Genomic DNA, 27,636 nt, shown 5'->3' on the forward strand with positions numbered 1-27,636 from the left:
AATATTACATTTAAACAGCTCAGAGGGTAATATGAATTGGTATGAGAACCTTGTTTTTTGCACATGTGTAAGGATTTAGTTGTGTACGCATGTGTGTGCAGCACTGCATGTATGTGTGTGTGTTACACAGGTGTGCTTTCTTTGTAGCCACATAACTCCCCTTTGACCTGAGAATGCACTCTGTACCTCAGACAGAGTTCAAACACACATACACACACACATGCCTCCACACATGGATACAACAGCACACACACACTTTTCTACATGAAGGAAGAGACACATGATGCTCCCAAATCTGAGGCTCCAAATACATTTTTTAAAAAGAGTGTTCATGTTCTGCATGATCGAAACAAATAAATCTTATTTGTATAAAAAAGCCAAATCATCACTCACACATTTATACTAATAAAATGTCTGCATGGCATGAAATGTTGAAAAGAAAATGGCAGTTAGCTTTGCAATCATCTTTTGTAATCTTTGCTAATTATTGGAATTCAGTTTTCTTTACTGGAGTGTAAACCGTCAAATTCTCGAATAGAAAAAAAACAAAAACTCTGGGTTGTGATTTATTGCCCAGATAGTATACTTGCTCAAACCATCTGAAATGTGATGTTGATCTTAATCACATTTTAGACTTAGTTATTTGTTAAGTGCCACGACTGGCATTCAAACACTCAATGTGACCTCTGCTCATTAAAAACAGGTATGAGTGTTGTCATTCTCTAGAAATCAAAGAGGAAAAATATACACATCATGTTTGAAGTAGTTCATAGGTTACCTAATTTGTCTTTGGGTGTCTAGTACAATGAAAGGTTCTGTATAACAGCTGTCCGCAATCCCGGGGCCGCGCCTGGTACAGGTCTGCGGGTTGGTTGGTAGCAGGCCGCACAGAAAGAATGAATGAATTTCAAAAAAAGTTTTTAAAAAAATAAAAAAAGTTTTATTTTGAAGAAGAGAAAAACTCGGGAAAATATATTATTTTGAAAAAGGACCAGATACATCCATCTGTGCGTCTAAGCGTCTTGACACACGTTATCCCAAAAACGAAACTTAAAAGTCTGCTTCAACTCTGCCGGAATTCTAGTTTAAATTAAAGGCATAATATTCTGGGATCGCCAAAAAAGCTCTAAAACCTGCTTCCATTTCAAACATCCTGTCTTTAAGATAAGCAGTAGACTGGACATAAAGGTTTAAGTTACGGAGTTGACCGGATATATAGGTACACACGTTGAGTGTCTCCCAACACCCTGACACGGCTCCTTGCAGAGAAACCAGCTCAGGGCTCCCAATAATTCGGCGTAATGGTGCGTTGTATATTCATGCACTTTATAATTGCTTTATCCTGGTCGTATCATTTTATTATCTCATATTTATTACATCATATTTATGGCCCACACCATGAAGGCCGGTCTGTGAAAATATTGTCTGACATGTAACCGGTTCGTGGCGCAAAAAAGCTTGGGCACCGCTGCTGTAAAACATCCATTACTCTTTGAAGTGGTTCAGTTATAATTTAGTTCAAAAGGTGAGCGAGACCAATGTGTTGTGTTACCCAGCATTCATACTGTTAAGAGCTGTTTGACTTTAACACTGAGCAGCTACCATTCTTTAGACACAAAAAGGGAAAATGATGGCTGCTAACATGAAGCAAAACTAGCATTGCTGTGTTGAATGGACAGGGATGAAGCGTGTGTGTGTGTGTGTGTGTGTGTGTGTGTGTGTGTGTGTGTGTGTGAGAGTGTGTGTGTGAGAGTGTGCGTGTGCCTTTGCGTCATTGTTAGGCCGGTCCATTGGTAGATGGCTGCATCTCTCTGTAAGTAAAAAACAAAACAAAGACAGAAAGGAAAATTGAGAGAAGTTTGGTTTTATCTGCTAAAGTTCTTAAGTAACAACTCTTTTACAAGGAACGGAAACTTGGATTACTGCATCACATTCTTATGTCTCCATACAGGCAAGTCGCGGCTTATATCCACATCTGTTTGATTTGTCATCAGTTTATCTTTGAGTCCAAGTGGACATTTGTGGAAAATTTGCTGAAGGCATACTTAAGATATTGTATTCTCAAGAATGGACTGGAATGACAACTCCTAAAAAAAATTGAAAAAAAACTGCTGTTCTTGCAGATGTTTTTTTTTTGTCTTTGGGGCTCAGCGTCAACATTCTGTTGTCCTTCCTACGTCTAGCGACATGACTGACGTTGTTGGAGGCCAGAAAAGGCTACAAAGTGCTGCTTCAGCTTTGGTAGATATGCGGATCTATGCCATTCAAAACAACAGAAAAAATGATAGGGACAGGAATATTTCTAGCCGTATTTAGCCAGAGCACGACATATTGAGGCTGCAGACAGAGCAGGGTGGATATGGCCTCCAGAACAATATACATGCCACAATGTTCTGGCTGACTTGAATGTTAAATGCAGCAGGGGAGCTGCTCAGTGGGCAGCAGGCATGGCAGAGAGAAACAGCAGGGAAACAAAGCATCTGGAGCCTGCATATTTCCTCAGCACCGATTGGACATCCACATAAAAAGATGAAGACTTTTCCCTTTACTGTTGTATTTATTGTTATCCTTTTATAAAAAGTCACCTTGCAGGCTTGTTCAATAGAAACAATTGCAGGAATACGTGGAGAATACATAGAGGATTTACTATATGACACTTCCTTTTGTATTTATTGAAATGCTTTGATTATTGTTTTAATTATGTTCAGTTGGCAGTTGGAAATACATTTTTAAAAATTATCCCGTGCAAAACATTTATTATTACACTTTCATTAAAAATAAATGTAATCATTTACTACAACGCAGTTGTTGTTATTACATAATGAAGAGAAAATTGAAAAGTGAAATGTACACTACAATTTGTGAAGTTGTTAAATAAACAGACACACACGCGCGCAAACACGCACACACACACACACTTACTGTGTGCTAGCAGCCGACTGGTTGGGTGGACTGGCGGTAGTTGGGTTGGAACAGTCTCCATGTTTCTTTCCTTTTTTGCTTTCCTTCTCATTGCCTTTCCCCTCGTCTTTGATGGGGAGTCCTTCTACTGGCCCCTGCACTGCTTCGCTGCAAGTAACAACAAATTAAGCTTTAACTAACTCGGAACAGAGCCAGGGACTGTCATCTGAGTTCATAACGTAAGAAACAAACTGCAGATGACTGCTGTTAGAGTTGCTGCTTTCAGCTGTTCACACTGGCCATAGCCATGCCCAGCGTGTACAGCAACGTGTGAATCCACTCTGCCCACATATAGCTGGCTGTGACGCACCAACACCAAAGGGAGTTGGTCACACAGTGGCGAAGGTTTGTGCTAAGGTAATTACCCTCAGATTCTATCTCAGATATTTAATTGTAGCATGCTTGTAGGTGCACTGTTTGTTAGTAACTTACTAGTGTATTGTAAGAATGCTGATGTGCTTGATTGGTAGCAACTTTTATTCATAGCATGCTATCTTACATTCTGTTAGTAATGCCGGCGCTCTGAAAGAAAACAAAAATTATATAAACTTCCATTTATGTTATTACTGAGACTAAAATAATTTGCATCATAAAACCGCGTGCTCGGGGTCATCATCAGTAACTATAGGGTTATGTTGAGAATATGGGATGAGCCTTGCATAATGACAAGTCCTGTAGGTTCTCTACAAGCCACCAGTTGGGAGTTAATATATTCTTGTGATGAATTAGGCTGGTCCTGAATTATGGCAAATTGTTACATCACATCCTGTTAGATGCAACAAGCAAAAACAAAACGTGGCACATATGTCCTTGTGATGGCCTTTTAAATCCGTCGTACAACTTAAGAAACACTCCAGAGCAAAGGACCTCAGGCACAACATACCGTCTGACTGCTGGTCTGAATACTCTGGAGTCAAAGGGAGATCAGAAAGAAGGGAACAGACATGGGGGTGGACAACATCAGAGGAAAAACAGAGGAGGGAGTAATATTGTGTGGAAAAAGATTTCGGGTCGGGGGCTCTATAAAACACTTGAAAGTACACTCGCAGAAGGAGGACACGCTGCACCAATCAAGACGGAGCATCAGCACGTCACTGTGCAAAGTGTGTCTACCTGCTGAAGACCGCTCTTTCATTTTTGGCGTCCACGATGAGTCGAATTGTCTCCTTTCCAGCCCCAGTGGTGATGGTTTCTGTGGTGACCGTCTCGCTGGATGAAGACTTTGTCTTTCCCTCTTCCTCATCACTGCCTGAGCTGCTGGAGGAAGAGCTGTCCGACGCTACTAGTGGAGCTTTTCTCGCCACACAAACACTCCACACACACGCTGCAGAGAGCGAAGATGAGGAAATTATCTGAATTTACAATGGATGTATGCTCAGGAGTAATGAGCTGCTACATACAGTAGATATAGGTTTGGTCATATGACTCTAAGGCATCTTGGGTGATCCGAACACATGTGGACAGCATAAGTACAGATGTGAATGCACCTAAGACTCCATGAAAACACATCAATATCCAATCGCTCAAATCATATTCTGAGGTATTCTGGGCCACATTCTTATAGTAGTAGGTACGCGAATAGGTCCTGGTCCACCTTGAAGGAACGCCCTACTTGACTGACGTGTGTGTGTTCGCACATAGGTGTCACGCTGCTAGAGCGCACTGGAATGACGCTCTGCCACTTTTCTTCTCCAAATGAGGAAATGGAATATTCATAGTTGACATGATTTGGCTAAAGTTTATATACATTTTTTTAAGCACTTATCCCTAAAGTGCATGTCATGAAAGATAGATAGAATGGTACGTGATAGAGTGGGACAGTGAGATCCAATCACAAGAAGCATTTTAATGCAAGGTCTAAACTGACATGTTTAGAGCTGTCCACTTGAGTGGGATGTGGCTCAGCAGGAAAAGCGGGTTGTCCTTCAACCACAAGATTAGAGGTTGGATGTCCAAGTATGCTTGAGAGAGTCATTGAAAACCAAGCCTTGTCCTATGTTCCTAAATGCTTAGGATGTTATAATAAAGTTTAAGTTTTAAAAGTTCATGTTTTTGGTGGTTGGCTCATCCGAGATGCATGCTAAAGCCAAGTCTGAACAAGGCCTGTAGCCTTTTCGGCACATTATTTTATCCCAGCAGTGTGCCAACTAAAAGTACTTGTGGAAGAATTATTTGACCGTTTATCCTTTGACTATATTCATTCTAATACTGGAACAAAAAATAAATTATAGGTAGATAGTTACTTTATTAATCCTGCAAGGAAAAATTGTTTCAGTATTTATAACTAAAGCAATATTAAATATAAACATGCACGATATATTAAACCAAACAAACAAACAACAGTGGTATGGTTGAATGATTGATTTGGCCAGAGGTGATTTAATATAAAGTCTTATTGCAGTGGATAGGAATATATCTGTCCTTGTGACAGCGAGCTGGATGAATCTGTTGGAAAAAGTGCTCCACTGTTCCTGTGCTGGAGAGGGTGGTCCAGATTATCCAGTATGGATAATGTGGTATAACATTTGTATTGTCAATTTGTTTTCAATTATTTATAAATAATCAAGTCTCTGAAATCACTTTCCATGCTGCGCCAACTTACGGTTCTGGTTCGGTTTTGCGTTTCCTGATCCGCTGACCTCCGAGTCCACAGGAGAGCTGCATCTAGGGCCTGTTTCAGAGCTGTGGATATGAAGAATATGAATAAAAAAACCTGCATTGAATGCAGTAGAGCCAATATTGTCCCTCTTTATAGTGTGCATTTATGATGCCTGTGCAAAAGATATGTTTCCGAATTATTTAACAAACAAAACAAAAACAAAAAACTACAGGAATATTTTTGGGGACAACTGTTACAACCAATGTTTAAAATGTTGTTTAACTTCAAGCTGTGAATACATGCTGGGGCTTTTCTTCAACTACATTCTCATCATTACAACGTTATCCCAAAAACGAAACTTAAAAGTCTGCCTCAACTCTGCCGGAATTCTAGTTTAAAATAAAAGGCAGAATATTCTGGGATCGCCAAAAAAGCTCTAAAACCTGCTTCCATTTCAAACATCCTGTCTTTAAGATAAGCAGTAGACTGGACATAAAAGTTTAAGTTACAGAGTAGACCGGATATATATAGGTACACACGTTGAGTGTCTCCCATCACCCTGACCCGGCTCTTTGCGGAGAAACCAGCTCAATGCTCCCAATAATTCGGCGTAATGGTGTGTTGTACATTCATGCACTTTATAATTGCTTTATGCCGGTCGTATCATTTTATTATGTCATATTGGTACAACCAATGTTTAAAATGTTGTTTAACTTCAAGCTGTAAATACATGCTGGGCCTTTTCTTCAACTACATTCTCATTATTACAACTATTACTATAATTTCTTTATTTTGCCTCAATGTGTAGTTTAAACTTATCTTACTTACTTACTTATCTTACTTAGTGTAAACTTATCAACAGTATTTTATCACAACAGTTTTATCAAAACAAAGCTATAAAGATGCAATTTGTCAAATAAGCGCAGACTCACCAACAGAAAGGCTGGAAGTCAGTGAACTTGGCCCATCCTTTCTCCTCTGCCTCTGTGCCAGCTGGTTTGGAGTCTGGAGTGTCCCAGGCAGAAAAACTCACTGCTGCTGCAGGAGCCTTCGAGTTCACCTCCCCAAAGTCTGCTACCCAGCCAGTGCCTGAATGCCATGAGACACAAGCTCAAACCCTGCTTTACATGGGGAAAACAATTATGCATCACTACAGAATATAATATTTCTCACTCTTTGTTCCATCGGTCTGACCCTGGCTTGAGAAAGGGTCAAGGTCATCTTTGGGATTCTCTCCCTCCTCGGAGTCGGAGTCTGCTGCTCTGTCAGAGTCCTCGGTGCCAGAAGCTTCTGTCCTATCACAATCTTTGCTGGCTGCTGGGCTTTGGGATGATCGTGACCCACCAAACCTTGAATAACACAAAACATTTTGTGTATGTTTGATTGGGCAACAAACTTCCAGCATAATGCTGAAATAGAATCCAGAGCATTGAAAATCAATATTCATTGCTGTGTGTCTACCTGTTACGGGACTTGGTTTGTGCTGCAAATTTGATCTCTTTCTCCTCCCAAATGTCCTCTTCATCATCGTCAAAGGGCTGAATCCTCTCCTTGGAACAGGTCTCAAACACAGCTGTATTAGCCTGCAAAGGACAGGCAGACACAGCAAATGTTTTTAGTTTAATTAGTGAACATCAAGATACATAATGTGTCACAACAAATGCGAAGATAAGGCTAAACCTTAAACCTGAATAGTGTGGCTGCGTCTATGTTGAGTTGTTATGATTATTTTTTGGTTCCTAGCAGCCATACAATTTATTAATGCATCTTAAAGAATTAACAAAGACATTTACAGCCCAAATGCTGTAAATGTCTTTGTTAATTAGTTATATATATTTTATATATAACTAACACATTAGTTATATATAAAATATATATATATAACTAATGCGTGAATACATAAGTGTAAATTACATAAAAGAACTCACATTGTCCTGTCCCGCATCAATGTTGATATTGATCTCTGCAATTCGGTCAAACGTTGCTCTGCCGAAACAGTAGAAATCACTCAATTGACACACAATATCAGTAGCTCACTGTTATAAAGAGAAGAATGTCATTTAATTTACCCAATACTGTCGTCATGATCAGTAAACTCCTCGTCATTGAAGCCAAACTGATCCACAAAGTTAGCCGTCATCTGCTGGATCTGGTAGTCTGAAAAGGCCTAAAACACACATCATAATTTTAATTAGATTACCATCTGTGATAACAGACACCCTCTATATGTTTTGTGTATGTGCTTATGTGTGTCTACCTGCTGTAGTGTCAGTTCTTTAGGGAAGGGGCTCTCCATATCATCCTCGGAAGAAGGACGTGGGTTTCCAGAGCCAATCTGGATATGAAAAAAAAAACATTGTGAGTTCCACATTTGAAGTTTGAGTGTGTGCAGAATTACAGACAGATATTATGTACCGTACATTAGCATGTGTGTGTCTTTACCAGATCTATGGTGTTCTTCCTATTAGTTTCTGACAGGGTCTGGTCCACAAAGGTTTCCCAGCGCCCTCTGTAGTCCTCTGGCAACTCTACATCCAAAATCACAATAACAGCTTCAATAAGAAAATATTATTACAGTCAGCTGGCAAGTGTTAAAATTCCTTCTTTCTTTCTTTTACATAGAAAAGTGTCCACACTCACCTGTAATGAGACTACTAATCTGTGTGTGAACTGGGCCCTTCTCCAGGTTGTGGACTACTGTGTTGGCAATTCTGGTCAGATGTCCCATGTACCCTCTTCTCATACCACCTTCTGACCTGAACACACCCACACCCCATTATAGGCAGCTGCAGCCTGTTAGCAAGAACAACATTATGCTATTGAGATCCTTACTGTATTTTATCATTCTCTTCCCAAGCCTCCAGAATCCTCTGGACAAGGTGGCAGTGCTGAAACAACTTTAAGAGATAAAGATAGAGAGTCAATCAATTGTTTTAAATCTATGTTCCAACAGATGAAATGTAATTTAAGCCTCTAGCTTCAAACACAAGCAGAGACACCTACATGAGTCACCATTAGATTATGTGCAGAGTTTTCAGGTGTGGCTGAAGGTTCAGAAGAGGTATCAATCAAAGCCTGCTCCTGTGAGGCATCCTGACGAGGACTGGATTTTTCCTGGGATCCTAAGCCAGGCTGAAGTCTCATTTCATGGGCACAGGGCCGGAGGATGGCAGCAACACAAAGCTCCACTTGGAGGTGCAGGAAGTTGTTCCATATATACTTGAAGAACAAGTCCTGAAAAAAGGGAATGTTTTTGATTGAAGATGGAACATTTACCATGCATTACTTTCTTATCATTGGGTTAATAATGCAGCATTATTGCTCATCTCACCAGAAGCAGATCCATTGTGTTGAGTCGGCAGAGTTCCTGTGCGACTACCGCATGGCTAGCGGAGCTGGTATACAGGAGAGAGGCCACCAGTCTGGCTACGTGCAGACGTGTATTTCCTAATGGTTCCTCGAGCACACCCAGAGAAGTCAGGATGGGATTCCGCTAAAAGCACACAGATGGAGGGCAAAGAGGAATTTGGGGGGGGGAGGATAAATGTTTAAAGGTTTGGCAAAGTTGTGTTATATAGGTGCAACTACTGTTGCTAAATGTAATCTAAATGTCAGAGCATCAAACATTTTAGAAATCATCAAACCTATTTAGAAAAAGGCAAGTGAAAAAGCTTTATTTATTTTCATAGTGCCTGCGACTTATACTGCTGTGCAAGGCATATCTAATTTTTCTATTGATAGCCATCATTATATTTATTTATTATGAGTAGCATGTGTTCTTATACTACAAGAACTAAAATGAAGGACCGATCGATAATTATATCTTTGTTTACGTACCTTGGGTGGCTCCAGAAGTAGCTGGTGGAAATGTATCAGGTGTGGTTGGATGGCTAACAAAATACTGCTGTTGACGGTGTAACTTCTCTCAAAACCCTGAGCATCCATTACACCATCCACCCTGATAAATAAGCAGACCAAATGTATGAAAACAGGAAACAGATGGATAGAACATGTAATAAATGGTTAAGAGAGGTCACTAACTTCCCCTAGTGAGTGGCCAAATGAAAATGACATTAGGAATCCTTACATAGTAGAGCTCGATAGTATTATTCATAAACAGTTAAAAATTGCTTAAAACTCTCACACAGGCCTCCTGATTTCCAGTAATGTGAGAATAACTTGAATTCCATTGATGATACAGCTCTCAGTACTTTCGGCTGAGAACATATTCTGCAGCAACTGCTCCACACACTCCTGCCTGTGGAAACAGAATGGAGTAAATCATCGCCTCCACATCATGTAGAAAGAGTGCAAGTGTGTGTGTGTGTGTGTGTGTGTGTGTGTGTGTGTGTGTGTTTGTGTGTCTCTCTCTCTCTCTCTCTCTCTCTCTCTCTTACGACTCCAGCACAGTCAGCAAAGGGTCAGGCTGTGAAATCTCTTGAAGCTGATTGGCCTGGTCTCTGCTCAGACGAATGATGTCGCACAAAGTCTGAGATGCATTGGACTGCCTCTGGAAGAGAAGAAAAACACAAATACACACATTAACATTATGTCCTGTAAATTGTCTATTCAAGAGTATGTGTGCTAGTAATAGTATGTTTTAGCAAAAATATTAGTTAATCATGAATATAAATACTGAAATGTCCTTCTACCTCTTCGTCTTTCTCAGGGTGAATAAGCTCTATGAGTCTTTGGGCGAGCTTCTCTTCATTCAGCCACTGAAAATATCACACTGTTAGTACAAACAATATCAGTGTGTCATGCGTAAAAGTATGGTATTAATGTGGGTATGTCTCATACAATAAGTGTCTCGAGCCTGAGAGGAGGTGGCTCAACGCAGCTGATAAGCCTCAGGAGCACATCCATCATGGCTGATGTGTCAATATGCTTCAGTACCAAGGAAAGGAATCCCTCCTTCCGTCGCAAGAAACTAATCACCTGAACATAACAGCGAGAAGAGGAAATATCATGACACAAACTTAAAATGTGTGTTCAGATTAAAATTAAGAAAAACACATTGCTTTCAAAAGTTGTACTTGGGCGGTTTTCTAAAATAGAAAACAAATCTTAAGTGGGATATTGTTTCTGAAAAAAAAAAAAAACACATGCTGTACAGTATTTTATAAAGCAATTTTTGCAGTGGTTTGAGCAGCAAATAATACAACATATTGGAGAGGCATATGTACAGAGGTAGATATTTCAAAACATCGTTAGTTTCTATGCAAGGCAACAGACGTTTTGGCTTCAGGGTTGAGCTTTTTGTTCACGTGATCACAAACTATAGATAATGCAAACAGTACATACACAACTGCTATCCTTTTGCAAGAATACATATTTACATACATGTATAGTAATGTCTGCAGTCTGGACTGTTAGATTCAACACCTTTACACATGAAAATATCACTAGTAGCAGCGGAAAGTGAGAAAATATGGGTTAATTTTTTTTGGGTGTACTGGCAATCTTATCCATCCACTGAAAATGTGTTAAATCCAGCGTTTGGTTTATGAATTAAGTATCATTGACTAAAGTGATGGTCCATGTGACCAGAATATTTTAAACTATTAATTTCTAACCATCCGTCTGGAACATAAAAAACAAAGTCAGTTCCAACTAGCTAGTCAGATGGACAGGCCAACTGACCGCAGTTTTTATTATCTTGCTGTGAGCATCACTCAAACTTTGTGAATTATATTACAACTCTAAAAACATCTTCTCTGACTATTCACCTTTGATTTAGCTGCAAAAAAGCGTGTTTGTGTGTGTTACCTGCTCAGTCTTCCGTGTGATGAGGTTCCCAATTGTCTTGCTAAAAAAAGATGCCAGGAGGGGGTTAAGTGGGGACGGCTGCTCCAGGAAGGCATACAGAGTTTCCAGCAGAGGCTCCTCGTTACCCAGCTTATCATTGATCACTCCCACATCACATGTCAAAAGCTCACATGCTATATTTGGATATCTGTAATAATAAAGAGAACACACGTTGCTGTAAAACCAAGCAGAAACTAAAACTATTTATAATGTATACCTTAGTAGTGCTAAAATAACTGGGGAAACAGGGTTGTCCTGATTCCACAGATTGTTCTCCAGGCAATTAAGTAGTTTTACATTTACAATGCATAATTAATAGTTTGGTTAAATAACTGGACTAAGAACCATTTGTTTTCACAAATCTGAGCCCAATTGAACTTTACTTTTAAAAAAACAAACATGTCAGGTAAGATGTGATGTATTGCAGCAGCAGCAGCAGCATACATCTTTTCCTGGATACAGTATGCTACATCAGCATATTCTGCACAATCGCCTACTTGAAGCGCTTTGTCTCCTCTACACCAGTAGGGGGCTCTGTAGTAATCATATGGACCAGGTCCTGCATGCACTGGTCCTGGCACACAAACAGGAGGAGTCTACGAATACATAATGATCAGAAAAGAAGCACCAGTTAGCATCCGAAGGGCATATGAGACAGTGAAATACAATAATATCATAATATGCAGCATATAAACACACCAAAGGACAATTTACAGACCTCCTGTTCTGGGCCTTGCATTCCTGCAACACATCTTCCTCGTTCATGAGCTCAATAAGCGTGACATCCTCTTTGTTCAACAAAGCCTCCAGGTGAGAAGATGTGTGCAAGTCAAATTTCCAAAACATGGCTGACGTCACCGGCACATACACTTAGCTGTTGACCAAAGGATGATGAGACATGGTGATGATGACACAAGTCATGACAATATTTTGAATTGTGTGCTAAACAATTAACTTTGTGAAATAAATATAATGCAGGCACTTACATATAGATAAGGAGTCAGATCTTGCTAAACAGCCATTTGCCTCATTGACATTGCAGGCCTGGACATCAATCAGCGTCAGCAAATTCACAGAATGAAGATGCAAATACACCCACTTCAGGCACACACAAGCCCAGGAGATATTGGCATCAATCTGGTAATGACAAAAAAACAAACAACAAATGTTACAGAATCATTTCCAGGAGGAGTTACCCTACCTTCCTTACAGTCGGAGGAAGAATTCAAGTCAGCGTAAGTGTCATGAGGCTCACAGGCTTGCACTCCTCTCTGGAGGGAGCAGGAAGCAATGCATCTGTAATTGAGTTAGTGCTGCACAACTGAGAATTGACATTACCCAGCTTGCTTTGAGAATGGCCTCATACATATGGTCAGATGAGTAAACAGTGACTGGATTAAGAATAATGCTGTCAAAAATAAATCCCTTGCAGGAGGACATTTAACTTGAACGTACAATAGAAATACTTGAAACCAATGTGTCAGTCAGTGGATAGGGTAAGGATCATTGAGTCTTGCATTATCTGGCATCTATGTTACTATAATGTGGTAATAGTGACCGTTGAACACTGTTCGAGGCAGGCAGAAGCTGTCACTGGCCAAAAGCTTTAAGGGTGGGACCTTCAATTTACAGCCCCCTGATTCAAAGCAGACCACGGATACAGTATATAATCCCTCTTAATAGCCTGTGATTCAAGCCATCACCCATTGGACAAAACAGTCGATTATCGTGATAAATCCAGCGAGTTTTTGTCATAATTGCGAATAATGAAAATGGATACTTTCGGATACCGTTAAGTCAGCAGTCACACAATAAATGTGTAATATATTTACATTGTGAAATTAGGTTTTAACATAACTTGCTCATTTCCACGCACCGGTAAAATTGACTGCATTACAATAACATTCTATTGACTTTGCTGCCTAATGTAAACATGTCGGCTATAAACAACAACAATAAACAAGGCTTAACAAGCAGGTGTTTTTGCTAAGACTAAGAACTTCAGGAATCCTTCCTTACCCCGAAACTAAACCTGAAATGGGTTTTAAATGTCGTCACCACGATCAGCTGTAAGGCGGGCCTCTCCTCCAGTCCTGCGATCAGCTGGTAACAGCTAGCTGGCTATCAGCGGACAGAGTGGCACGTTGTTTATATGATGGTTCATTTAGCATCACTAATCTTATCCCGACAGCTATCTTAACGTCATGCCGAGTTATGTCATCCCCTGTTCCCAATCTCTGTCAGTGTGTTAACAGTGTTTAATAACGACGGTGCCTTTCACTTACCTTGCAAACCAGGTCTTAAAACAGCCCGCTAGCAATATCTTAATCGCGTTGCTAACGTTACCAAACTATTTTAATACGGCAACGTTACCGGGTGGAAAACGGTAGCTTGGATGCTAACGTCGGTCAGTGACGGCGTCACCTGGCGTCGCCATCCTTCTTCCCAGCACTCGCACAGGGTTTACGTTATAGGTTTCCGTTAAATGTTGTATTACCACGTATCCATCATTGTATCAGTCGTCCTCTAAAAGTTGAACGGCACAAATCGGCGAGTTAGGCTTTCAGGTCACCCAGAGGCCCAGAGATGATGTTAGCGTGAAGATGCTGTCCTCTCCCCCGGTTGCAATGTCATTTACGCGGAGCATGGCAAGTCCAGCGTATGTGTTGACCTGCGGTATCGACACGGTCCAAATTACATATCAGCTGACAGGCAACACAAAAATAAATCTGTCAGAATTGGAAATCAAAATGGCGGATACCTAAAACGTAATGAAAAGTTCAGCTGTCCATCAAGTGTATAAACAGAAGACCTAGTTACTCGTTATTTATTTGCGGTCATCCTGGAACAAATTGCTCTCATGAGCTGGGCGATACAGCAAATACTGCAGCAAAAATATTCCCATTCAAAACTCTCAAATTATGGCTAAGAACGTGCAATGAATCATTTCACTCTTACAATAGTATTATTGCTTTGCTCTCTGGCCATGCCTTGGACACCTGTGTTTAGGGACTGTCCCTCACTTTCTAACCAGCAGATTTTTGCTGGAAAGCCTGGGAAGCGTATATTGAATATTTACTTGCAACATGAAACCAACTAGGCAGCTAATAAACATCTGCAACTCAAGTGAGCTTTAAATGAAGCCTTAAAAAATAATTACTTTTTTGCTGTAACTTGTTCATCACCAGGTGCACATATCGGACCCCATGTTGTGGCTCTGATCCCCCATGCTGACCCTGACCAGGACTTAGCCCCCTGTGTCCAATTACAATATCCATATCGGTAACTGGTGGAAGAAGTAAATAAATAGCCAATCCCACAATGTTGAAATACTCAAGAGCAAGTAGAATAACAACACTTGACAACATAATGCACTTAACGTTTCAAAGGTAAAAACGTCCCCTAAATATTTAAGCAGTACTTTAAAATTGTTGTTGGTTAAAGTGTATATAATTGTAATAGCTTTTTATACTTTGAGGTAGTGTAATCTAAAATATTGCATAATATTTTCTAAACTAATTCTATGTGTAAAATTTTAATATGAAAAGTACCTCATGACTATGGAATAGATGCTGTGAAATAAAAAGTGCAATATTTTCTAATAATTCAGTGTGTGAGGAGGACCTAGCAAAAAAAAAGCTTTTCATTGTACCGAGCAACTGTCTGTTATGTATGCATATGCAAATACAAATATTATGAATCTTGATCACAGAAGGGGTTGAGATGTACCTTAAGAGACACCAGATATAAGCTAAATTTGTTTACAATTTTTCTTTTACAGTCCAATGCATCTTGAGGGACTTTCGGATTTACCCACTTCAGCTAAATGCTGCTTTTCTCCACAGTGAAAATCTCCAGATTTGGGGATATATTTAAAAAGCCCAATTATCTCATAGGAAATCTTTAAATGTCTGACATTGTGGTGCAACCTTCCTACCCAACATTATTTAGATGCAAATGTAATTTAGGCTGGTCAGTGGACCCATTTGAACACGTTAGGTGTTCATGTGCAATAATTCCATTCAATAAGTCTAAAAGTACATTTTCAGACATTTCCACCTCATGTAGACACTCGCTTCCGGGCATAACGCGTAAATATCAGTTATAATATAACGTGCCAAATAGTTATTAAACGTACCACTTGGTTCACTGCATAAGAAGATAATACCACTTCATACGCAATTACACAAGCCCCGCGACTGTTTCTGTAACAATCTGGACGTCGTTTGGTGACATCTGTTTCCGAGTGGGTGTTTGTCGTAGTATCTGGCAACCCTGTCGGCGCAGCCGGTGATTCCTGCGTCGGTTCTTCTCTCAGCTGAAGCTCCGCAGAAGGTCTTTCTGGGTAGCCGGTTAGCATCATGTCGAACGTTGTGGATACGAAGCTATACGACATCCTTGGAGTTTCACCGTCTGCCTCTGAAACTGAGCTGAAGAAGGTACACGGGTTACTCTGTCAAACGAACTGTGTTTCGTAAGAACGAAATGAAACAAGAGAGAGAGGTCACCAGTGAATGGTGGCCTAGAAACGAGCAACGTGAGCTAACTAGCTAAGGATTCTAGGCAGCGGCTTGAGAGTTAGGATAGCAAGTGAGCTAATCGAGCTAAATAACTATTCAGTACTCTGCGGCGTTTTTTGTTTGGCTATTAAGGTACTCATTAGTGTTTGTAAATTATCAGCAATAATAGGGGTCGTTTCTATCGTGACGTAAATCTGAAGCATGGAGTTAGCCTTCCCGAAAACCAAGAAATACACTGTTGACCACGAGTGCGATAGCTTGCCGGGCTATTGACGTTACGTGATACATTCCAGCAAATAGCCGCCACCGAGTCGCTCAGTGAGAGCAGCACATCTAGAGAAAAATGTCTGTTAGTGGCGTTGGTAAAACATATTGTATCGCTAAACATGAAAAGTAATGCGTCGTGAGTTAAGGTTTATGGATAACGCTACGCTTGTGTGGTGGTTTATGTCGTGTGTTGTAAGCTAACGCTACTATATACCTAGTTTATATGTAACGTACGTCTCTATGTAACGTTGACGTTACCCCGAACTCAATGATAACATCAGACTGTTAGGAATTGTTGAAACAATCAACAAAACATACATTGTGTATGTGTTTTATCCGCCAATATATTATTTTTACATTATGTGACGTAAAGCAACCAACGTTAACACATATTAAGGAATCGCCTGTCGTCACAGTTGTTATTCCTACTAAAACATACTGGGTAGTGTCAAACAGCGACAGTGGGATTCACTTGCAAAACGTTTTTCTATAAAAAAACAAATGAAGTGATTTTTTATTTTGCCAGAAGATCATACATCTGACGTTTTTACGCTCGAGTGTCTGAGGTGTTGAGCGATGCTCTTGCAAGTGTTCTTATGTTTTTGACAGCAGGCCCACAAGTCAAGCACTTGGCTTGGACAGTTCGTACACTTAGTGTTTTGCTAGTAGAGCTTTTTTGACACAGTTGGTTCCGTCTTCAGGGCGCAAACACAGCTCTGTTAATTTTGAATTTTGATTTATTACAGTCCTACCGAAAATTGGCCAAAGAGTACCATCCTGACAAGAACCCTGATGCTGGAGACAAGGTATGATGCACCAAAGCATGGTAACAGCAGCAACACCATAGTTAGCAACAGAAGTAACAGCAATAGCTCAATTATTAAACAATTGGGACCAAGAAATTATGTCAACTTAGTTTATTATGATCACACAGCCCCCAACTCTTTGAGGATTTAGAGGTGAGTTCCAGATCAGAGTGTGAAACATGAATTCTCCTCTCAAAATGCACACCATTGTTTGATTCATACTGCTTTGTGACTTAATTTCTCAGATTCTGCAATGTGACACAGACACCTAGATCATCTTCTTGTTTCTTTTTACTTTGAGGGGCTCATCAATAACACTCACACAGTTGTCCATTTTTGCTGTGATGTTCTGAGTTGTTTGAAATTGTGTCAAGCTGTCTAATTGTGCCTTTTTTTCATGTTCCAGTTTAAAGAGATCAGCTTTGCTTATGAGGTGCTGACAAACCCAGAAAAAAAGGAGCTTTATGATCGCTATGGCGAGCAAGGCCTACGTGAGGGAGGAGGTGGTGGGCCAGGCATGGACGATATCTTCTCTCACATTTTTGGTGGTGGACTATTTGGGTTCATGGGGGGACAGGGCAGAGGACGCAATGGAGGCAGGAGGAGAGGAGATGATATGATACATCCTCTGAAGTAAGTGTGTTACATATATACTGTTTTTCAAAAGGTGCTTCAAATATATTGTGAGGTTGCACACATCTTGTATATCTTTTTTTTGTGCAGAGTTTCTCTTGAAGACCTCTATAATGGCAAAACCACCAAACTGCAGCTCAGTAAGAATGTGCTGTGTGCTGCCTGTAATGGGTGAGTTTACTTTAAAAAAAATAAATCTATATTTTCAAAGCCCTGACAGAAAATAGCATGATGTTAGAGTAATTTTATTGGATATACATTCCTTTTAACAATTATGACCCTTTACTGTTTACCTTTTAGTCAGGGGGGTAAAGCAGGAGCAGTGCAGAAGTGTGTGGCTTGCAGAGGACGCGGTATGAGAATCATGATTAGACAGCTGGCACCTGGGATGGTCCAACAGATGCAGTCAGTCTGCACAGACTGCAATGGAGAAGGTATTATGTCTGTGAAAACCCACACACTTACTGTCCTTTTTAAAGATGGATATTGTAGACCAACGAACCAATGTTGAAATTGTCCAATCTCTCCATGTGTGCTTGTGCAGGTGAGGTGATAAATGAGAAAGACCGCTGCAGAAAGTGTGAGGGTCATAAGGTGTGTAAGGAGACTAAACTGCTGGAAGTGCACGTGGACAAAGGCATGAGACATGGGCAGAAGATCACATTCTCTGGGGAAGCTGACCAAGCACCAGGAGTTGAACCAGGAGATATAGTCCTGGTGCTGCAAGAGAAAGAACATGAGGTAAAGAAAACAATTGGCTTCTTATATTGATTGGTTAGTGGCATTTAGTACATTATCATAGCTCTATCATGTTCTGACACTTGACACATTTGGATGTCAATCTAAATCAGGAATTCCGCCGTGATGGCAGTGACCTTCACATGGTCCAACGTATTGGTCTGGTTGAGGCTCTGTGTGGCTTCCAGATGACCGTTGCACACCTTGATGAACGTCAGTTGCTTGTCAAATATCCACCTGGAAAGGTCATCGAGCCAGGTAAGCGAGTCTTCAAAAGACATTCATTTATTTGTAATATCTGTTAGTTATTATTTTTTTTTGTGTCTAATATGCCATTGGAGGTGTATGCATAATTCTTTATTTATTAACTCCAGATCTTCTGTATACACATACATTTTTATGAAAGTTAAATTTTTTAACTGTTGTAACCAACATAATATGTCAAAAGCAGAGTTATGCACATATTCTAAGCATGGTTTTGTCTAACAGTTCTGTTCTTCTTATAACACAAATATAGAGTACATAGCCTAGGTTAAGGATTCCTGTTGCATCTGTATGCTGTTTCACCATTTTGTTGGCGTGTTGTTGTGTGTTAGGTTCTATTCGAATGGTGAAGGGAGAGGGAATGCCTCAGTACAGAAACCCATTTGAGAAGGGAGACCTTTACATCAAGTTTGACGTTCAGTTCCCCGAAAACAATTGGATTAGTCCCGAAAAACTGAATGTGAGTTGCAATTGTTAAACATCCCGCGTTGTACAAGCTCCAGTAAGCTTGAATGATTACGGTGTCGTTTTTTTACTCGTATCTTTTCTTGCAGGAACTTGAGTGCTTACTGCCGGCTCGTGCTGAGAATCCTGTTATTGCAGCAGATGCAGAGGAAGTTGACCTGACAGAATTCGACAAGAGTCAAGGGTCAGGAGGTGGAGCCAGGAGAGAGGCCTACAATGATAGTTCTGATGAGGAAGGGGGCCATCATGGCCCAGGGGTGCAGTGTGCACACCAATAGAAAGACTCATACATAACAACATGCACATTGAGCACACACAAACGCATAAATACATGGACATCTCTTGAGTCCCATTGCTAACACCATTCAAGACACACATACATGTTGATTTATCTCCTTTCATGATTTACATGAAAAAGAGATATACACAGATACGTATACACTTATATCAATCCTCCTCAGTTCCATGGTGCCCATAAGTCAGAGATATGCTGGACCATTTTGTGTTTATGGACGTAGTGCTCATCAAAGCCTCCAGCAAGAAGGTTCACTGAATGAACTTGACTTGGACCGCCCTGTTTTCATCCTCTGTTTTTACCTTTCACTGTGGGAAACACCAGTCTAGTGTATAAAATGCAAATATTGTTGACTTTCTTGTATACAGTGTAGTTTAGTCTATCACACACAAGCGCATGCTGCTTTCTTGCTGACGATCTTGCACATGTAGATCTAGGGTCCGGATAAGACACTACAGAGAAATCTGACACCCCACCTGTTTAAATTTCAGTGTGTCACTGCTATCAAAGTGCCCTGCTTTCAAGAGAGCTGACCTAATTACAGCCCTCTAAGTGTGTACTCTGCACAGCCTGCTGAGAACAGCACGTTTAGTCCACGTCATCCTCTAAGGTGAACAGTCATATTTTGAAAATGCGACTGTTAAGTCCCCAGCCGTCACATTAAAGCCCTGAGTAAAACATCAGTCAGCCAGGCACCATGCTTTCTTAGTTTGAAATTTAAACTTGTTTGTCTGTGTTGGTTTGAATGTCAGTGTGTTCGAGACCACACAATTTGAACCTAATTTGCATACTTGTCATTTGAATTGAGGACATACTTGTACTTTGTATGTACTGTATGTGTGCAATGCAGCGGCTCCGTGTGTGAGCTGCTGTGGAATGTTCTGGCTTATTAGCGTAATAATCCTTGTGTTCCTGCTTTGTGTTGGACTGCAGTGTTAGTGGACACTAAATAGGGGCAATTTAAGAGGGAAAAACAGAATGTTTATTTGTTCAGAATTTTTCCCATGTAGACATTTTCCCTCTCCTCACCAGAACCTAAAGATCTTCTCTTGCAGGAAAACCACTGGGCCCGCAGCAAACCTCTGTATTATACATATCCTCCCATTGTAGAATTGTTAGCCAAATTTACATTCTTTGACATGTTACAATATTCCTACCCCTCTAGATCTGTAAATAAATATAGCCCCAGTCCACAGGTGCATTATAAGTCTACAGCAGTGTTCTTCATCTAGTCACATTATTTCTTTTACAAGTGAGTAATGGCCAACAGCGCCAATATATGTTATGTTCACCTGAAGGAGAGTTGATGGAACCTCTGTAGACCGTTAACCCGCACCTCTGCGACGTATTGTGTATGTAATTAAGGCCACGGGGATCATGTGTACACAACTAAAGGGGGTCATTGATAAATGACGTTAATGTTGATGCTTACGTTTGTCAAGATAACTGTATAATAAACAGTCAATTAAAATTTGAGATGTCTTACTGCATTAACAATTGTTTTTTATCATGTGAGCTTATATATATATATGACTATAATCAAAAGGGCCAACGTGATAAACATACTTAAACACATCAGAATACTATCTGATAATCAATGTGGCAGACTTTAAGCATCAGTAGTTTCTCAGTCTGCTCCCTCATCTGTTTCACTGCTGTTGAGAGCGACTGGACCCAGAAGCTCCTTAAATCCTGCAGTGTTCCTAGAAGATTAAAAGGAAACAAAAGATGTGGTAAACCTTACTTTCCTGTTTCATTTTAAAGTGGTCTTCCTTACCTGTCTCGTTTGGACTGCATTATATAGGATCTCTCTCTTCTCAGCTGATCCAGTCGCTCTCTGACAACTGTCTTCTGCTGGTTCTTATCCTCCTAAAACACAATATGAATGGTAAAACAATAATAGATACAACTATGTAGACTGAGCTCAATATACAGTGTTTTACCTGTGGTAGATCTTTTGTAAGGTGCCTTAGCCTGTCTGTGTGCTTCAGACCAAGCAGGTCTTCCTCTGCCTTTCTGTTCTGTATGATCGACAGACGCTCCTGAACCTGGAGGACAAACCGTGTCAGAGTGACATGTCACCTCAGCCTCCCACAAACAATGATCCGAGTACTAGTGGGTGAAAGTTCTACTCCGCTTCCCCACTTTTCTCTCACCCTCAGCAGTTGTCTCTCTCTATCTCTCTGCTGCCTCTGTTCGACCTTTCGTTGCATGTCCACCAGGTTTTGCATTGTTATTTCTCTCTCCATTTCCGAAACTGGTTCTCTTGTTTGCTCTCTCTCAATCAGTGTGGATTCCCTCATTGTCTCCCTCTCTGCAGGGCTACTGTCAAACTGTACAAGAGGAAACAGCAGCAGATGAGTGAATAATGTAGAGACTACAGCACAGATCTTGGTTGTACAACCATGTATCAACAAACTTACTGTGGCTTGAGTATTATACTTCTGGTCCTCAGCATGAGCAGGTTCAGGTCCTCTCAGGTCCCACAGCTCCGACTCTGCTGCAGTGGGGCACATTTCTACCTCGAGCACTTCTCTGTCCACATCAGCTGTCTCTTTCATCAGTTCAGAGCAGATATCACCACCGTGCTGTTTAATCTCAGTAGGGTCAACCATGAGATGTGCTTGTGCAGCCTGCAGGGTTTCTGCTACTAAAGCATGTGTTTGCAGGTCACATTCAGATTCTCCTTTCTCTGGTTGATCAGCTGGTGTGCTCTCCACCATTGTCGGCTAATGAGGATATAAAAGGGATCAAAAAAAATAAATCAGATCCATGACATAGCAATACAATGTTTTGTTACCTGCTTAACAAATCAGACAGAGTACCTGTCCCATTGTGCTGCACTGCTGCTCTGCAGCAGGTGCGTGAGGATGACCTGTGGAATCCGAGTTGAACAGGGTGGGTTTCATCTCTTCTCTGTCACTCTCTCCAGTAGTCTCCTTCCACAGTGTGTGTTCAGCTGTACTGCTTGCATCATTTGGCTGTACATCCTGGCTCTGTCCTGTGCCTCCAACTGCAGCCTCCTCCTCATGCTCTGTGTCCTGCTCTGGTGGTTTGCTCCAAGCAAGGGTGATCAGTGAGCCCTGTTTCTCATAACTGTGGGGGCTCTTTGTTTCACAGCCCACTTCTTTCTCCTGGGCTCCTCTATCTGCGGCCACACTCTGACTTGTTGCATCTGATACACACAAGATCTCCAAGTAGGGCAGGTCCTCCATGACTGCTCCATAACCTGGGGGAAAGCAACATGTTGTAATTGCAGCTTTAATTGTTTAGTCCAGGTTTGCCTGTGTTTGCAGTACCTTTACAGGTGTCCTCCCTGTCAATCCATTCTGCAGCTTGCATCCCATTTAGTTCTCTGCTGGCCCTTCTGATTGAATCCACCGTTGGAGCTTCAGCTAGCCCACCACTGCTGCTTTGAGCATCGACCAGTCCACTGCAGCAGGACAGAGCTGTGGTTTGCTCATTGATGCTATTTTCGAGTATAGAGCCTGAAGTAAGTGGGGCATCTGAGAGCAGTTGGAGCAGGTTGGTGTAGCGTTGTGCTGGAAGTTCTGATTCATATGCGTCTTGCAGAGTTTGGACACACTGTGCACTCTAAAAGACACACATCATTATTTGAACAGTCTGTGCTTTATTAAAAGACCCGCTAGTACTGTTGCATTTCAGAATTGGATGTTGTGGTTTGTCTTAACTTACCTTGTCCATCAGTGCGGGCAGTAAAGCAGATGCTTGGACTTCCTGGAGCTCCATCAGATGGGTCAAAAGGAGCAGGGAACAATCCTCCAGATGGTGTTGGTGCCACATTGCCGGTTCACTGCTTGTGTTGCGCTGGAGTTGTGGCTGAGGGGTTGTTTGCTTTAAGGGGGTCACAGTGTCATTGCGTCTCTGCAGGTCAGCATGGATTTCTCTCAGTCTTTTTTTACAGCCATTTCTTAAAGCAGCTTGCTGATGACAATCTGCATAAGAAACATAAAACAAGAAACATGGTATATACAAATTATGGGAATATAAAAGAAAAGGAATTCTGACAAGCATGCAGCAGAAAAAAGAAAGAGCATATACATATACCTTCTTTTGGAGGCAGGGTGCAACCTGGCTCTTGCAAATCCTCTATGGAGACCCCATTTGCCATGTTGACCAGGTGCTTCCTCTCCTGCTCCTGAGTCAGCACCAGCAACTGCAGCACTGTCTGCTGTAACAGGGCCAGCATTTTTGATCTGCTGCTGATACTACGACTGTAGTGTTTTCCGTTAAGCCATTACTCAAGAAACATCTCACATTTTTATAAATTAAGTCATGTCATGTGCCTTTCTCTCAGAATCAGTGTATGCAAATTTGCTATACCTGCTGTGGTGATACTGAGATAAAGTCTTTTATTTGCTCCACCTCTTCCCGTTGAAGCCACAGTGCTGCCTGCTCTGCTCTGCAGGGACTCTTCACATGTGGCCTGAACAGATACATGTGGGACAGACAGCATATAATGTAGCTGAAACAGAGTGTGCATAGGGCAAAAAGCAAGACCTGGAGATTGTTCATATTCCTTTTCAGTGTTGAATTTGAATTTTAACTTTTCGTTTTGGCTCACCATGTCTCCCAGGACTGCCGAGCTGCCAGTAGAGCGCTGTAAGACATGTTTTCTCTCTGAGCTCTGAGAGTTGCCAATCTGATGTATAGGCACACCAGCCTCAGGCTCTCCCTGTCCAGCCTCGAAGGTGAGATATTAATGATTCAACTCATTAGGTACCTGGTAAGAGCCATTTGTGTCAAATGTGTAGACTTAACCTGACCTCATGACATCACGAGAATCCAGCTTCTGTGCAACATAAGAGTAGAGTTACTCCCAGCAGGTTAACGTTTACAAAGTATTTACCTCTCACACAGGACTGCTAGAGTGTCCCTTTCTTGTTGACGACATGTGCATAACTCATACAGGAGCGAAACAGCAGACCAACACTGTTCTGTGGACTCAGGATGGCTTCTCAGGAAGGCCCTGCGGAAGAGTAACTTCTGTTATCGTGCTTTTGTTGAACGCCCATTGAAGGGAGATGGAAAATTTACAGTGTTTATGTGACTTTTGATAAAGTGCACTATTTGTGATTTCATTTATAACTGAAGATGAGTGACCTTGTTTTAATCATAACAAATTGCTCTCTCAACGGTTCACTGTATTTTTACTTAACTTTTTTTAGTTTTGGAATCAGGAAATGTTGCTGCATTTCAGTTTCTTCATTGTTTTCTTTCATTTCAGTAAATATTTTCATCCATCTTAGATGCGTAATAATAACCTTGTTATTGTGTGTTACCTGTATCCCCTCAAGGCTCCCGGCAGCTCAGCCAAACGAAGCATGTCACCTGACTCCAAAGCCTCATCTGCAAGATCCCCCAGCCCCTCCTCTTCCTCATGTTGTTGCCATGGCAACAGGTTCTCCCAGCTACCCAGAGCTGCGGTGAAGAAGAAGAAGAAGAAGAAGAAGAAGAAGAAGAAGAAGAAGAAGAAGAAGAAGAAGAAGAAGAAGAAGAAGAAGAAGAAGAAGAAGAAGAAGAAGAAGAAGAAGAAGAAGAAGAAGAAGAAGAAGAAGAAGAAGAAGAAGAAGAAGAAGAAGAAGAAGAAGATTTCATAAATATTCAATAAATATAATTGTATGTTTATAAACTGAATTATATATGTTCTATATCAAATCAGACACTGATGTCACAGCGCTGTATTTTATATTTTTTTAAACCAAAAATAAGTAATACTTTGAGTGAGAGATTGTTCTTGGTGTTTTATTGCTGTGACAGTTCAGCGGGACGTTTCCTTACTGTAGTGCTCCTGAAGCATTTCAGTATAAAGCAGGTTTGTCACCACGTCGTACTTCACTTCCAGCAGGAGGAGAACGTCGGACAGGGAGACACAGCCCCAGGCCTGACCTCTAACCCCTACACATTGGCCCCGCCAGGGAGAGGGTAATATACTCTGCACACTCTCTGATGCCAATCTAAGAAGATAAATAAATGCAATTCAATGCTTAGTGAGTGCCCTGTCACATTAAATCATTGTTGGTTTTAATTGTTTCTAGATGTAAAAAAATGTTAATCCATAAAGAATCAATATTGCAATGTGTCAATACTTAGTTCAAGTTATACTTTGTGGCTTTTGAAAGAAAAAAATAACACATTCTCCCTCAAACAAATTCAAAGGTAAATTTATTTTCAATAAAATGTATTGTTGCTCCAATCAATACAGTCAGGGGTTTAGGTGCTCCAGCCTCACTTCACCAGTATGAGCTTGTATGATGGCTTATGTTAGCAGACGTTAGGTGGCTCTACACAGACCAGCTATTACCAATTCAGTCCCCTTTCCTGGCTGAAGTTGCACAGGATCGGTTTAAGTCAAATAATGATATTTCGACTGTATCTAACTGTATGTTTAGCAAGTATTGCATCAATCTGCAAGGCAACAATAAAGTCAATTCTATACACAAATGAAGTAATGGAGTAAAACACAATATTTGCCTCTGTACTCTGATAGAGTGAGCGTCTTATTTGTATTAGAGTAACATTTGGACTTTTGATGCTCACCTGGCCCAGCACTGCCGGGCGGCCTTCTGGAGCCTCTTCACACCTCTCACACTCCCATACAGCTCTTTCCCCCTCACCACCTGTTTGAAACTATTTGGGTCTGTGCTTTGGTGGAAGCCATTCAGCACATGAGGATCGACACTAACTTGTTTGTTCATAGTGCTGAGATTGCCAACACTTAGCAGCTGGAGGTCCCAGTAGAGCTGCAGATAACAATACAAACACTTAGTAGTGATGACAAAAGACAATTTTGGTCACTGGATTTTTTTAGAAGCCGTTTAATGAAATGCAGAACAAATGAAAAACATTGCATCCACTACCTTTTCCTTCTTTTCCTTCTCCCTTTCCATTTCCACGAGAACCTCCAACACATTTTCACCAACACATGACCAACTGTTGTCACCTCCTGCAATCTGACACAGACACGGATGCACAGGAGTATCTCGTCATGACATATGAAGATTGGATCATATAGCGGCTTTGTTGTGAGTTTTTACCTTCTTCATGGCCACACGTGCTTCATCGGTGTGGGAGGAAACATGAAACACTTTGTGGTACATGAGACTCACATCTTCAGAGGAAAGCTCCGCTCCAACGGACTTACCCAGGGATCGGTACAGACCGGTGATGCACTCCTGTAGATGTAAAGACATTAGATGTAGTTTACACATACACAAAAACAAATATACAACATCTTACCTGCTCCATGTTTTCACCATTGTGGAAACTGATACATTATACATGCTGTTACTATGGTTACAGCAGTCCTCTGCGCAACAGCTGGATCAGATTACCAAGCAACAAAAGTGACAGTGTATCTGTCAGAGGGAGAAATGTGATACAACGTGACACATTACACTGGTATGGAAAGTGAAAACCACGAGTGAAAGTTGGCTGGCTCCCAAAATGTAAGTTGTATATTATGAAGCTCGTCTCATACATTATGTGTCCCTCCAGGACTTGTTCGCCTTCAGGACCCTGAAGTGAGCAAGAAAGATTGTAGCTGACCCCACGCACCTTGGACACAAACTGTTTGTGTCCCTTCCATCTGGCACGACTCTAACAGTATTTTCCCATCGACAGTCGGGCTCATTAACAGAGCCCCGGTCCCTCACTGACTGACTCTGACATCCCCAGGACATTTTCCTACCGCTCACTCATCCAGCTCCGCTGTCATAAGGACCGTTACAGAAAAACCTTCCTGCCCACGGCAATGAGGCGTTACAATAAGTCACCTCTGGCCAGATCCTGTGTAAATTAACCAGTCAACATTAATAGCCCTTGCACCGCTTTTGCTGTAGTTTGAATTGCATTTCTGTTGGGAGAAAAATGTATTTACTCTCTATTAACAATAATATGAAACATTGTTTTACTCATAATATTATATGTGTTAGAAGACCAATGACTTTTCATTGAACTCTCCTCTTATGGCAGCATCTACACACCAACGTAGTATCTCCTGATAAGTCATAAGACAGCAAGTGTTCATAATGTCTCTGTTTGTCTAAACATATGGGCGCCTGCCTTTCTATTTCGGCCAGGACTGGCCTGATTATCAGATGACTGTGAAGAGACCATAAAGACATCATGTGGGCCTTTGTGTATTGATAAACATATGTCTTTAAGATGATAGTGTTGGGCTGGCTCAAAGTGCAGTCCAGGAGATGCAATTTGTCTGTCACGTTGTACTTCTGACTCTGCTCCTTCTTTGGAGAATAA

General features: G+C 41.1%; 3 protein-coding genes across 13 annotated transcripts; 1 reads left to right on the forward strand and 2 right to left on the reverse strand.

Annotated features, from left to right (window-relative positions):
* Positions 1-1,349: 1,349 nt before the first annotated feature.
* Positions 1,350-14,300, reverse strand: ppp6r2b (protein phosphatase 6, regulatory subunit 2b). 8 transcript variants are annotated; one of them, XM_068603072.1, is made up of 27 exons: positions 14,130-14,300; positions 13,654-14,039; positions 12,355-12,505; positions 12,087-12,242; positions 11,866-11,964; positions 11,330-11,516; positions 10,361-10,498; positions 10,213-10,278; positions 9,958-10,070; positions 9,705-9,818; positions 9,398-9,518; positions 8,892-9,053; positions 8,564-8,794; positions 8,393-8,457; positions 8,201-8,316; positions 8,003-8,088; positions 7,818-7,895; positions 7,630-7,727; positions 7,489-7,546; positions 7,022-7,143; positions 6,734-6,909; positions 6,493-6,649; positions 5,564-5,643; positions 4,075-4,285; positions 3,845-3,868; positions 2,923-3,069; positions 1,350-1,811 (listed from the first exon to the last, which is right to left on the reverse strand). In XM_068603072.1, exons 4-27 carry the CDS (start codon positions 12,212-12,214, stop codon positions 1,778-1,780), a joined length of 2,811 nt encoding a protein of 936 aa, XP_068459173.1. In that variant the 5' UTR covers positions 12,215-12,242; positions 12,355-12,505; positions 13,654-14,039; positions 14,130-14,300; the 3' UTR covers positions 1,350-1,777. The 8 variants fall into 8 exon arrangements, with proteins under 8 accessions (XP_068459173.1, XP_068459174.1, XP_068459176.1 ...); XM_068603073.1 differs by lacking the exon at positions 14,130-14,300 and adding an exon at positions 13,388-13,489 and having other exon boundaries at positions 13,654-14,123; XM_068603075.1 differs by lacking the exon at positions 14,130-14,300 and having other exon boundaries at positions 13,866-14,123.
* Positions 14,301-15,644: 1,344 nt separating this feature from the next.
* Positions 15,645-20,832, forward strand: dnaja2b (DnaJ heat shock protein family (Hsp40) member A2b). Its single transcript, XM_068603080.1, has 9 exons — positions 15,645-15,807; positions 16,902-16,961; positions 17,368-17,594; positions 17,685-17,765; positions 17,895-18,028; positions 18,139-18,335; positions 18,446-18,590; positions 18,929-19,056; positions 19,151-20,832. The coding sequence occupies exons 1-9, from the start codon at positions 15,730-15,732 to the stop codon at positions 19,337-19,339; spliced, it is 1,239 nt and encodes a 412-aa protein (XP_068459181.1). The 5' UTR covers positions 15,645-15,729; the 3' UTR covers positions 19,340-20,832.
* LOC137804091 (uncharacterized) lies at positions 20,364-26,628 on the reverse strand. Of its 4 annotated transcripts, none has more exons than XM_068603069.1 (18): positions 26,617-26,628; positions 26,415-26,552; positions 26,238-26,330; positions 25,918-26,120; positions 25,159-25,334; positions 24,660-24,798; positions 24,227-24,346; positions 23,942-24,061; positions 23,701-23,803; positions 23,425-23,548; positions 23,053-23,312; positions 22,656-22,950; positions 22,182-22,585; positions 21,780-22,085; positions 21,513-21,689; positions 21,300-21,404; positions 21,134-21,225; positions 20,364-21,059 (listed from the first exon to the last, which is right to left on the reverse strand). In XM_068603069.1, the coding sequence occupies exons 1-18, from the start codon at positions 26,623-26,625 to the stop codon at positions 20,984-20,986; spliced, it is 2,940 nt and encodes a 979-aa protein (XP_068459170.1). In that variant the 5' UTR covers positions 26,626-26,628; the 3' UTR covers positions 20,364-20,983. The 4 variants fall into 4 exon arrangements, with proteins under 4 accessions (XP_068459170.1, XP_068459169.1, XP_068459168.1 ...); XM_068603068.1 differs by having other exon boundaries at positions 23,425-23,545; positions 25,918-26,141; XM_068603067.1 differs by having other exon boundaries at positions 25,918-26,141.
* Between the last annotated feature and the right edge of the window lie 1,008 nt (positions 26,629-27,636).

The sequence above is a fragment of the Clinocottus analis genome, unplaced genomic scaffold (assembly GCF_023055335.1).
Source record: "Clinocottus analis isolate CAN_PGR_092001 unplaced genomic scaffold, fCliAna1.0.p SCAF_6, whole genome shotgun sequence".
In the NCBI taxonomy this organism is placed as follows: Eukaryota; Metazoa; Chordata; class Actinopteri; order Perciformes; family Cottidae; genus Clinocottus; species Clinocottus analis.